We start from the raw sequence: 12838 nt of genomic DNA, 5'->3' as shown, positions 1-12838 counted from the left end.
AGAGTCCTATATAATCAGAGAAGCGATAATGACGTTCCGCTTGCTGATTGGCTGGCCGTCATAGGCCCGTTCCATTTAAGGGGATCCTAAACCGACGGACGAAGCCCGACGGTTTAGCGCCCTCATCTAAACGTAACTAAAAAGGTCGATAATGCCGATATTTTTAGTTCCGCCATTACTAACATAATTATTTCAAACATACATAATAGAAAACGTAATCTTTTGCATTGTGTTCCATATATTAAAATGAGACAATATCACAATATATTTTTACTGCTTTATATACAATAATTAATTGATAAATTACCAAACTTTAATTCATGCGTGAGAAAGTAATATACATGTACGCACTAACATTATCGCAATTTCTAATATCTTCTTTCTCTCGATCATAGGCTACTTTTGGTGGGACACCCTGTATATATATATATATATATATATATATATATATATATTTTGGTGTCCCACCAAAAGTAGCTACCCCCTTTTATCTTTTAAACTAAAAGACTAGATAGACAATTATTTGTCTTTCTTTGCATTAATTGATTTGTCTCATTATTCTCTACAAATAATTATTTTTAAAAAATACATTGTAAATAATTTTCTTAAAAACAATTATTTTTTTATACTAATTGATTTGTCTCGTTATTCTGTACATAAAAGTATTACGGTAAGATGATCGAAAACTGAATATTTTACAAGATATTTTATTTTTTATATCAAAATATGTCAGATTAAAATATAAAATAACCCAAAAAGTACTTGATGAAAAAAGTACTTTATGAAAAAATATTTCATTATAGTGTTTTGAAAAGTTCTCTAGATAAGCTACAAGAATATGCAATAAAAAATAGGGGTTTCCATTTAAGAAATTAAAGGTATCCTTGACTTGACCTTAACGATGCCATTCATGGTCAAACCAATGACATCATCTTATGTTCCTCAAAATCATACAATTTTTGTTCAAAACGTTTTTCTCTAAAATGTTTAATTCTTGAAAGAAAAGGGGTGTACGGGTGGTCTAGGACACCTTGTATATATATGTATTTTAAATTAGATTATACATCACAAGCCACTTTATAATTCAGTCATAATTGTGTATAATTTATATAGTAATAGTAATAAAATTAGTTTATATATCTTTTATTTGATTCATAATTCTATCCAAGATCACATAGAGATTTAAAATATTTGATTTATCAATAAAATTTTCCAACTTTCCTCATTTGCTTTTTTATTTTTTTAAGGAAATATGACAGATACAGAGAAGTTACGAGACACCAGATCGGAATGTGGGGCAAGCAGTGGACGTCAAAGCGGTAGGGTCAGACGATGTACAAGAGACGCAGTGTCAGCGTGCGGTGAGCGCAGTGTTGATCGGTTGTATCTGAGGGCGGCAGTAAGCGCACGCACCAAGGGATCCCGGCACACATTACTACTTATCAAAAGCGATTACGAGGCAGGATCTGCGAATGCTCTGACCGTCTCCAAGGGCGATGTAGTCGCTTTGTTGAGTGACCACATAAGCAACTGGTTCTGGGTACGTTCTAGAGATGGCAGAGAGGGATTCATCCCTGCTATTGTCGCTGGTCACGGCTTTTTTTGATAATTTTTTTTGTCAAATAAGATTTATTTAACAATAACGGACAGTCTTTGTTCATGAAATTCACAAAAGACGTGTGCGTGCGATGCGTGCGTGCCTGCGTGCGTGCGGTGCGTGCGGTGCGTGCGTGTGTGCATGCGTGCGTGCGCGCATGCGTGCGTGCGTATGCGTGCGTGCGTATGCGTGCGTGCGTATGCGTGCGTGCGTATGCGTGCGTGCGTATGGGTGCGTGTGATGCGTGCGTACGTGTGTGTGTGTATGCGCGCGCGCATGTGTGTGTGTGCACGTATACAAATATCGTATTCTCGAAATAGCATGTATATTTTTGCAATAATTACCGCAATTACCAAATTATTATTCATTAATAAATCATTCCACATAACATATAATATAAAGAATTTTAATCCTTTTTGGAATATAATTGTAATTTAGTATAATAAATAAATTTTTAATATCTTCTATATTTTTAATTGTAATTTTAAAACAAAATTACATTTTTAATATTTATTTTGAGTGTGTATGTGTGTGTATATAGGGTGTCCCTGATCACCCATACACCCCTTTTAAAATGAAAATAAATGGCTTTTATAAAAAATTGCGAACATTTTTTTAAGTAAATCGGGTATGCTCTATCGAATGGTGACCTTGACCTTGAACTTGATCTTGAGGGTCAATTGAAGATCAACTTTGATTTTTTAACCGTTTTAGTGCCAGGGGTTTCTAAAAATCCGTGTCGGATTGTGCCATGAAGCGCGATAGCGCTTCCTTCATTTGTTTGCGAGTAATGCCGATCGACGCGATCGCGCTGCTCTTTTTTTTTAAGAAAGACTGCTAATTATGCAGGTTGTTTACGATTATTTGGAAGAAAATTAGTAATTACGAGAGGAAACTCTGACAGACTCGCGACGAGATACATTCGGAACCGAGCGCGTTGCGAATTGACGAAGTGACCAAACAGCGCGACACAGTTCACCACAGTACGCGAACAGCGCGATCGCGCTGCGTGGCACTAAAACGGTTAAATAGAATCCCCATTTTTTGTTGCATATTCTTGTAGCTTATCTCGAGAGCTTTTTAAAACACTATAATAAAGTATTGTTTCATTAACAATAAGTACTTTTGAGTTATTCTATACCTTAATCTGACATATTTTGATATAAAAAACATAAATATCTCGTAAAATATTTAGTTTTCGATAATCTTATCATAATACTTTTATATACAGAATAATGAGACAAATCAATTAGTATAAAAAAAAAATTGTTTTTAAGATAAAGTATGTAATTATTTATAATGTATCTTTTTAAACAATTATTTGTCTTTTTTACACTAATTGATTTGTCTCATTATTCTGTACATAAAAGTATTACGGTAAGATTACCGAAAACTAAATATTTTACAAGATATTTTATTTTTTATATCAAAATATGTCAGATTAAGGTATAAAATAACTCAAAAAGTACTTAATGAAAAAATACTTTTTATAATGTTTTAAAAAGCTTTCGAGATTAGCTACAAGAATATGCAATAAAAAAGAAAATTTCCATTTAAAAAATCAAAGTTGACCTTCAATTGACCCTCAAGGTCAAGTTCAAGGTCAAGGTCATCATTCGATAGAGCATATCCGATTTATTTAAAAAATGTTCGCGATTTTTGATAAAAGTCATTTATTTTCATTTTAAAAGGGCTGTACGAATGGTCTGGGACACACTGTATACAGGGTGTATCTGAAATGATGCACTAAACTTTAGGAGCGTATTCTAGAGGTCAAAATAAGACTTTTTTCTTATGAACATGGATCTGCAGATGAACCCCCCTCCGAGCTAAAATTCGAAAATGTGTGAAACTGACCAAACACTCGCAATTTTTGGAAGGGTACGGCAATCCATGAGTCGCAGGATAGAAGCTTGCATCGCAGCCAACGGCGCCCATTTTTAGCATTTTTTGTAAATAACAGTAAAATCATTTAAGGCTCCTGAGTAGTCACCGTGAAACTCCGAGTTGACGGTGGCGACATAGGAATAAAGATGCTGCGGTAGAAATAAGAACCCTGTTCAACGACTTATCATATAAGTCAATGCTGAGATTTACTTGCACATTTTGGCCAGATTTCGTGACTCACGCCTATTGCCCTCCACTCACCGCTCGTGCGTTAGCAACGAGTCGCCAGATACGCGTAACTAACCCAGTCAGCCAGGTCTGTTCTAACAGATATTGCTAAGTGCTTGCTACAAATTATTGTCAGCAAAAAGGCTACAAATTTGGTACAAGAGTTGTTATTACCGATTAAGCTGGCAGATTGCCGGCAAGAATCAAGCAAAACTTGCTAACATAACTACACAGCAAATTGGCGGCAGAAACCGAGCAAAGCTGCTGACATGACTGACATCAGATTGTCGGCAAAAACTGAGCAGGATCTAGAGTGCGCAATCTGATGGCAAATTGGCAGCAAAAACCGAACAAAATCTGCAGCTTATTACAAAGTGTTATAAAATAGTTCAGTCGCTTATCGCTATGCGGCGCGTTATTCATTATCTATACCCGTATTCAAATTCTTGTCATGAGTGTATATAAAGCCTACAAAATGCTAATAATATTATAATATATATATTTCTATCAGTTCAATTTTTGACACAATTCTTATACAGGAAATTCAGATATTGAATTGATTTTTTGCAAATTAGACAGATAATTGTTTGATTTTCACTTATTCAAACAATTTCTGTCCAAAAAGATCTTTAATTTTATAAATTAAGTTATTTGAATTTACCTATATGTTTTAACATATTAATATATGATTTTATATAATGTCTAATTATCTAATGGTCATTTTATGACCAAAACTTATCATCATTTTGTTACTTAGGGTTAAGGCTTTAATTCTATTTAAATATATACTTTTATATGAATGGCCAAAAGCTGCAGAATTTGTTCGGTTTTTGCTGACAATCAGCTATCAGATTGTATTGCGCAGATCTTGCTCGATTTTTGCCATCAATTTGACGTCAAATCATATCAAGCTTTGCTCGGTTTTTGCCGTCAATTTGCTGTCAGGTTATGTCAACAAGCTTTGTCACCAAAACACAAGCTTAATGCGGACACAGATGGCACTGGATTTGTTACCAAGTTTTGAGCGAATTTGATGCCAATTTGGCAACAATTTGTTATCAAATTGCTTACTGGGAAGGAACGCGACGCTTTGTCTCAGGAGCGTCCGTATATGAGAATGCCCAAATATAATAATAAGACAATACTTTTCTATAATTAAAAGTTTTTATATCAATGAATTATAAAATATTGAAGAAAAACTTTTAATTTTAAGAATTTTCGCGCTGTATTTAGAAAAGTATTGTCTTATTATTATATTTGGGCATTCTTACATATAAACGCTTCTGAGACGAAGCGTCGCGGTCCTTAGTTACGCATATCTGGCGACTCGTTGCTAACGCACGAGCGGTGAGTGGGGGGCAATAGGCGTGAGCCACAGAATCGGGCCGAAATGTGCAAGTAAATCCCAGCAGCACTAATATAAGTGAACTGGGATTTATATGTAACTTTCGGCTGGATTTTTTAGCTCACGCCTACTGCTCGCTGCTCCCCTCTTATCCCTCGCTCCTTAGCAACGCATCACCGCATCGTAAATCGTAACTATAAGGAGCGCATCACTTAGTCTCAAGAACGTGCATATCACAAATGTGATAGCACAATACTTTGATAACCATAAAACATAAATATTTTGAATTGTTATCGAACGTACATATATGTAATTAATAATAGAATAATAATTATTTTTATTATTAATATAAAATAAAATATTGAATAGAAAATTTTAATAAGAACCTCTACTACTAGAGAACTAGAGTATTGTGCTATTATATTTATGATGCGCACGTTCCTGCGACTAGCAGGGGAGGACGCGACGTTAGGATCACCGAATTGAAAAAGGCTTTTATAGTGTAGTACTCTATTAGAAGAATACTTGAGCATAGGGATAGAGCGCAATGCTCAGCCATTTCCAAGAAAATGATTTAAATAATATGGCTTTCCATATATCTGGCTCCGTTATATCAATTAGCGAAAAGGCGGTGTAGTTCGGGCATTAAGCACGTGACTATCACGCATCCAACCCGGGTTCAATTCTTGTCCCTGCCACTCTTTTTCTCATTCTTTTTTCATACAATCTAACAACGAATATTTATTCATGTAAAATAAAGTTAATTAAATTAAATTTTTTTTAATTTGCACTTTTGGAAGGCAATTTTCTTTTAATTTATTCACGAAACTGGGCATAATTTTTGTTAAACTTACAATCTTATTATTTTATGCATTCTACTCGATATAAAATGAAGCAAATAAAACGCCACTATTTGAACATAGTTATAATTTAATACAAAATTACAAACAAATGTGTCAAAACTTATTCATCCTTATTATCACTAACATCAACATTCTCTACAGATCGGTTACAATTATTCGGATGATATACTTTTGTCGTAATTACTTGTTGTAATTTTGTATTAAATTATAATTATGTTCAAATAGTGGCGTTTTATTTACTTCATTTTATATCGGATAGAATGTATAAAATAATAAAATAAGTTTAACAAAAATTATGCCCAGTTTCGTGAATAAATTAAAAGAAAATTGCCTTCCGAAAGTGCAAATTAAAAAAAATTTGATTTAATTAATTTTATTTTACATGAATAAATATTCGTTGCTAAATTGTATAAAAAAGAATGAGAAAAAAAGTGCCAGGGACAAGAATTGAACCCGAGTCTGATGCATGGTAGTCACTCGCTTTAATGCCCGAGCTACGTCGCCTTCTCGATAATCGACCTAACGGAGTTGTATATAAGAAAATATATTATTTAAATATTAAAATCAAATTTTTTTGGAAATGGCTGAGCATTGCGCCCTTCCTTTGCTCAAGTATTTTTCTAATAGAGTACTACACTATATAATAGATATATAAAAGATATATACTATATATATATGTTACGTGTTAGCTACAAGTTACCAGCGTGTTACCCATATGTCAGAATTTTTATACAGCGCCTCACGTTGCAAATCGATGAACTATGAGACGTGAAAAGTGACGTTTTGGCAGCCCAAATTATTCTTGCGTGCCATTTTGTAATTATTCACTTTATGCTAATGCTGTGATGTGTAACGTATTTGTAAAACTTATAAAATTGTCCGAAAACTAAGCTTAGCAAGTTAAGTATTATGTAAAAAGAACATTTTCCACTTCTTATGTCACGCATGTTTTCCCGTATGTATGACTAGGCTTACTTTGACACTCATTTTACAGTTATTTATTACTTGTCAAAGGAAAAGCTTAGTTTTCGGACAATTTTACGAGTATACTAAAGCGATCTGTAGTCTTGTTTTTTAAAAATGGCACGCAAGAATTCTCAGCGTGTCATTTCTTGCTTCTGACGTCATCATTCCAATATAGCTGCGGCGACTACTCAGGAGACTTAAAAACTGAAAAAGTCTTCGAAACTGCCAGCTTGGCAAATTAATGTTTTCATAATATACGTTTTTATTTTTTCATTTCTTAGTGGCTTACTTTACTTCATAATTTACTGGACTATACCAAATTTTAACTTTCTGCCATTTTTTCTGAAATACAGCCAGTTTTTAATTTTTTCCCCAAACTTTAGGATCCTCTAGCTCAGAGGAGGGTTCATGTGCGGACCCATGTTCATAAGAAGAAAAAAGTCTTATTTTGACGTCTAGAATATACTCCTAAAGTTTAGTACATCATTTCAGATACACTCTATATATATTTAAAAAATATAAAGTTTAATAAAAAATATTAATACTTTCTTATCAATTATCAAAGTATAAAATGTTTTAAAATTTATAAGAAATAATAAGTTAAATTAGGAGCGCTTGCAAAAATATTAAATGTTTTATATAAGTTACATGTGACAATTAGAAAAAATGTTATCATAACTCATTATAAAATATATTTATAAATTCTTAAATTTTTTATATTTACTACATTTTCGTAATTTTGTTTTCATCATTTTTTTTGCACCACTTTATCAATTAATTTGTTTTTATTTATTACTTTTTTTCTTCTTTTTACACTCTTTCATCAGCATATCATATTTATCACATTGTGCATGCATAAATAAATAAAATTTTGCGCCCAATCAATCTAGAATATTTATTGTCAAATCATTATTTTTATTGTTAAATTTATATTTTTCAATATTGATTTTTGCTCGTCTTTATTTAATTTAAAATTTTAATGATGTAATGTATTGTGCTCTAATAAAAATAAAATAAAAATATCCTAATTGTAATTTAGAGTTGAAGAAAGGATACAAAATATCAATCATTAATTGCTAAAATAATTATTTGAGGATTATGAAGTTACTATTTTGAAAATGTAATATTAGTTCAAGTTTTGCAATATAATCTAATTTCTCTCTTTTTTTTCTAATATATTTCTCGATGTACATCATGATGGAGAAAATGTTATTTATGGGATTACATTTTATTCACAAAAGTAATTTAATTTATATTTAGAACTGTGTGTGTTTAAATTGCAAGATGATTCGTCAATGTGTTAAAATTAATCATGCAAATTTAAACGAAATTATGTATGCTTCAATTAATATTTCCAAATTTAATCAAATCATATTTACATTGTTCTTTGTACTTTCTTGTACAATATGTATTTAAATGTAAAAATCAAAACAAATTAGATGTATGGATTTGGAGTTTCTCCAAATCTATACATCTAGTTCGTTTTGATTTTTTTCATTTCTGGATTTGGAGAAAGCAAGAAGGAAAGACAGAAATATAAAAAGCTTTATCAAAGGAACAAATAAACCAATAAATTAATTTTGCCGCGGAAAAAAAATCGAGCAAATATCCTTTGTATATATTTGTACAAAAGAAGAATTGTATCACATAAAAAATATATGTATATTTTATTAATATATTTATTACAAACAAAAAACATTTCTAGTATTAATTACACCTGTTATTCCATCCATTAATCGACAAGAAATTAAAACCTTTATGCAATATCAAAAAATTTTGTAGTATTCTAAATATTATGCAAATTTAAGCATCATTTCGCGATAATTAAAATTCGTACTGATATCGATACAATTCGAAGAACCAGCTACACAGAGCACCTTATATGGTGTTTCTTGATGTACTATACTATATACAGTAAGACTTGATGTTGGTACTTTGGCCAGGATCTCACCCTGATAAGTCATGTGATAAACATAAGCGGCTGCACCACTGGCAATCACGCGTTCCTCATAGATCTCCGCCACATGTATCCCTTGATCAGCCAAATCAAAAATTGTCGCTGCCTCCATCGTTCGCATATGCCACAACGATAAACTAGGCCCACCGCCACATAGCTAGAATTAAATGAATAATTAGTATAAGAATTACAATTTTAAATTGATGTATATGCAAAGCATTGCAAAGAATATAAAGAATATTGACTACAATTGTTTATCTCTTCTTAATTACATTTAATTACTTATTTTAAATAATGCTTCTCCTTTTTTTAATTTCTTTTTTATTTATATTCTGTAATTATATAGTTATTGATCTTTATCTAATAAAAATTTGCCTTCAATTATAGTTACATTTTGATTCTCTATCAATTATATATCTATATTTTATAATTTTACTTATATTTTACAATTTCTCAATTAAGAGTATTAAATATTTTCACAATTAGAAATCAAACTAAATTTTTGTTTCGCACAAATATTCAATTTAAAAGATTTTACATATATGTATGTAAATATTTTTTCTTATTTTTTATCATTACATACCAACCAATCTTCCGTAAAATCAACAGCACCGATCCATTTTCCAAATCGCGGTCGAGCAACTTTATCTACTAAATGGGGCGTTAATATGCTAGTATTCTCCTTCTTACGCAAATCCCATAATCTCACAGAACCATCCTCACTGCAGGATGCAAGCTGATTATCCCTGAAATTGATAAAATTCTTCTAAATTATTTAAAAACACAGTATATTATATATTTTTCTGCGACTTATTAGGTATAGATAAATGATAATTACATTATAGCAAGGCAATGTATATAATCAGTGTGGCCTTGCATGCTTCTCAAAATTCTTCCGTCATCCAAGTTTATAACATATATATTATTATCGCCACAACCAGCGTACAGTAAATGATTTGCTTTTGAATATGCCATGTAATTTATGTCTGGTTTATCATAACTATCCCTGAAAAAAAAAGCAGGCCAATAGTTAAAATAAATTACATTGATTTTACATATAAATATTATATATAAGCTACATTTATAAATAAATGTATATATATATATATATATTTTATATCTGTGTGTGTATGTGTGATTTAATATTTATAATTCTAATTATCTAATTTTTATTAATAATTTGTATTTGATGAACTTATTGTTTACAATAAAAAAACAAATATATATATATACTACCGTTCAAAAGTATTCGCCTACCATCGGATTCGTGGATAATTTTTATATAAAAGTCTTAGCTGGCATTTTACCTATATTTTCTTTATGTACACATATATCGTCGTTATATAAGGCAGTGTTTTGAAATAATATTTTGATTATCACTGATATATAAATATAAAACATTATAAAACAACTCATTCCTTCGAATTCGCCTAGAGACAACATTCACCAGAACTTCTATTGTTTAATCGGTCTATGCCGTGTCATAAGCATTCATAATATTCTTCAGTTATCTGTTAACATTTCACTGTTCATTTTCGCTTTATAACGCTATAATCAAAAATAAAGGCGGACAAATAGATGAAGGAAAAATTTAGTTTTAAGCATTACTGTGCACATACTGTTTTGGTAATTATATACATAAACATAAATAAATACTTTTCACATGATTACTACATTGTTTTAAATGTTTCTAACTTTTATAGAACGATTGTTTTAAATAGACAAATACTTTTGAGCAGTACTGTGTGTAAGTGTATATGTGTGTGTACATGTATGTACACATTAATAATTAATTATACAATAAGTTTACAATAATTTTATAATAATAGTAGTTGACAGTAAAAATTTATTATGTATTATTAACTATGATATATTATATATTTATGTTTCTATTAATAATAGAACAATGCACATTTTTGGTATCATTTGTAATTATGATTTAGAAATATAATTTATTTAACATCGATAACTATAATATATATTTCACTTTAATTTGTTTCTTTCACTTTTGCTTACTTATTAGCAGGAATTTGTACGTTCCAAGAAGCTTTACTCTTAGAACTTTTATTCGAGGTAATTGTCTTCCAATCCCATCCTGATATTTCACCATGTGTTCCCGTTACAAGGAAATTTTCGATGGAGAGCATACACGCAATTTCCTGTTCTGGATGCGCAGCAAAACGATAATTAGGTCCTGGTAATTCATTCTCCTCTATCTTGTTGGTACCTAAGGTCTTTGATAAACTAAAAATTTATATTATAAATGTTTATTAATCAAATATTAAATTGTTTATTTAATTTTATAAAAATAAAATATATGTATATATATAAATAATTATTGTATTATTTTTATATTAATAATATATTCTGTTATATATGTCAAAAAAGAATTACTCAAATATTGACACGTCTCCATAAATATTGCCAGCCAGAAGATAATTTCCATTAGGAGAAAACGTTTGTGATAATACAGTATTATAAAGTAATTTCCTGTCTAAAGTTTCTATCATCTTCACAATATATCAATTCTTTTTTTTCTCTGATATGGCTGGGAGACTTTCCGAAAAGAATTCTTCTTCTTCTTCTTCTTCTTCTTCTTCTTCTTCTTCTTCTTGTTCTATAGAGAGAAGATATAATAGAGGACGGAAGCCATAGGGTCTGTTCTTTGCAGCTGAACTAGCTGCACTGGTTCAGAGTTTATCTTTTTCTGTCCCCATTGGAAGAAGAAGGATGGGCTCTGAACTGGTGCAGCCCGTTCAGCTGTAAAGAACAGACCTAGGTAATCGTGTAAGTGGAAACATCAGACGATTAAGGCCCGTCTACAATATGAGTAAGAGTAGAAGTAAGAGAGTAGGAGTAGGAATAAGATTTTTGGCATAAGCTGCTTACGCGGGCTCCGTCCACAATACGATAGAGTAAACGTAACGAAACCTAACCTAACCAAGCAGTACTTCTCGAGTGACCATTTTCCTCCTGCGCTGTGATTGGCCGAGCGTAGCGTAAAGAGCTGTAGTAGAAGTAGGAAATAAAAATAATTTATTTCCTTTACGCCCTTACTCCAGCTCACTTAAACCGGAAGTAGCCCTCTTACACCTACTCTTACTTCTTACGCCAGGCTTACTCCACGTATTGTAGACGACGCTTTAGAAAGAGATAGAATCAAGTGACCTGGCTGTCATTGTCTATTCGCGCATGCGCAGTTTTTGATATTTAGTATTAGCAGTTTTATAGCAATAAATTTGTTGTAATAACAATTTAACTGAAATATATTTTTCATATTACTTTATTATTTGAATTATATGCAAATCGTTTATTGAATTTAATTATATATTTTACTTGTACAGTAATATAAACAAAATTTTTGTGATTTTTTTAAAGATTAAAATATATCGAAATTGATAATTTGATCATTAAGAAACTAATTTATTTTTAAAATAATTTATGAATGTAAATTAAAATTTACGTTTATTAACACTTAAAATTATAATTATTACATTTATTTATGATTTAATTTTTGTCTACTTATATATTGCAAAATACGTTTTTTAATAAATTTTAACTGATTTTCTGTCATAACAAAACATTTATTAGATTTTTAAAAATCTATTAATTTTCTTTAAAATATAACTATAATATTTTTTACTATGCTAATGTACTCTCCGGACTCTGTATGCTCTACTCTGCGCATGCGCTAACAGACAAGGACAGCCAGGTCACTTGACTTCGTCTCTTTTTAATTGCCTGATACTCTTAGCTGACTCCCGCCCTCTATTATATCTTCTCTCTGTTTTTCTATGGCTGATTGGGCATTAGGTTCGCCCATAGACATAGTATATCTAGACCGAGTGTTGAGGAGTGGGAGCCGAGGTGCACGTAGAAAAAGACATACTGTGTTTCGTGCTCCTTGTATTTTCTCTCGCTCGCACGTAGCATGACGAAAGAGAGCGCTATGCTATGTGCGAGCGAGAGAGAACGCAATGAGCACGAAAGAGTAT

At 31.2% G+C, this 12838-nt stretch overlaps 1 protein-coding gene across 4 annotated transcripts; it reads right to left on the bottom strand.

The window, feature by feature from the left end:
• Positions 1–8593: 8593 nt before the first annotated feature.
• Positions 8594–11994, bottom strand: LOC138941068 (THO complex subunit 6 homolog). Of its 4 annotated transcripts, none has more exons than XM_070310407.1 (6): positions 11733–11994; positions 11238–11460; positions 10860–11087; positions 9682–9849; positions 9427–9589; positions 8594–9000 (listed from the first exon to the last, which is right to left on the bottom strand). In XM_070310407.1, the coding sequence occupies exons 2-6, from the start codon at positions 11351–11353 to the stop codon at positions 8680–8682; spliced, it is 996 nt and encodes a 331-aa protein (XP_070166508.1). In that variant the 5' UTR covers positions 11354–11460; positions 11733–11994; the 3' UTR covers positions 8594–8679. The 4 variants fall into 4 exon arrangements, with proteins under 4 accessions (XP_070166508.1, XP_070166510.1, XP_070166509.1 ...); XM_070310409.1 differs by having other exon boundaries at positions 11238–11451; XM_070310408.1 differs by having other exon boundaries at positions 11780–11994.
• Between the last annotated feature and the right edge of the window lie 844 nt (positions 11995–12838).

This window comes from Polyergus mexicanus, unplaced genomic scaffold (assembly GCF_030449975.1).
Source record: "Polyergus mexicanus isolate NDT 795.1 unplaced genomic scaffold, iyPolMexi1.0 SCAF_18, whole genome shotgun sequence".
In the NCBI taxonomy this organism is placed as follows: Eukaryota; Metazoa; Arthropoda; class Insecta; order Hymenoptera; family Formicidae; genus Polyergus; species Polyergus mexicanus.
Note: the sequence above shows the minus strand (reverse complement) of the source record. Positions and strands in the feature narration are given on the sequence as shown.

What these genes read in the sequence shown, in the direction of transcription:
- LOC138941068 (XM_070310407.1), bottom strand. Translation starts at nt 11,353, where the DNA reads ATGATAGAAACTTTAGACAGGAAATTACTTTATAATACTGTATTATCA. An exon ending in GTACAAATTCCTGCTAATAA is followed by an intron (nt 9,850 to 10,859) that starts GTAAGCAAAAGT and finishes TTTTTTTTTCAG; the next exon opens with GGATAGTTATGATAAACCAG. An exon ending in ATTTTACGGAAGATTGGTTG is followed by an intron (nt 9,001 to 9,426) that starts GTATGTAATGAT and finishes ATTTAATTCTAG; the next exon opens with CTATGTGGCGGTGGGCCTAG.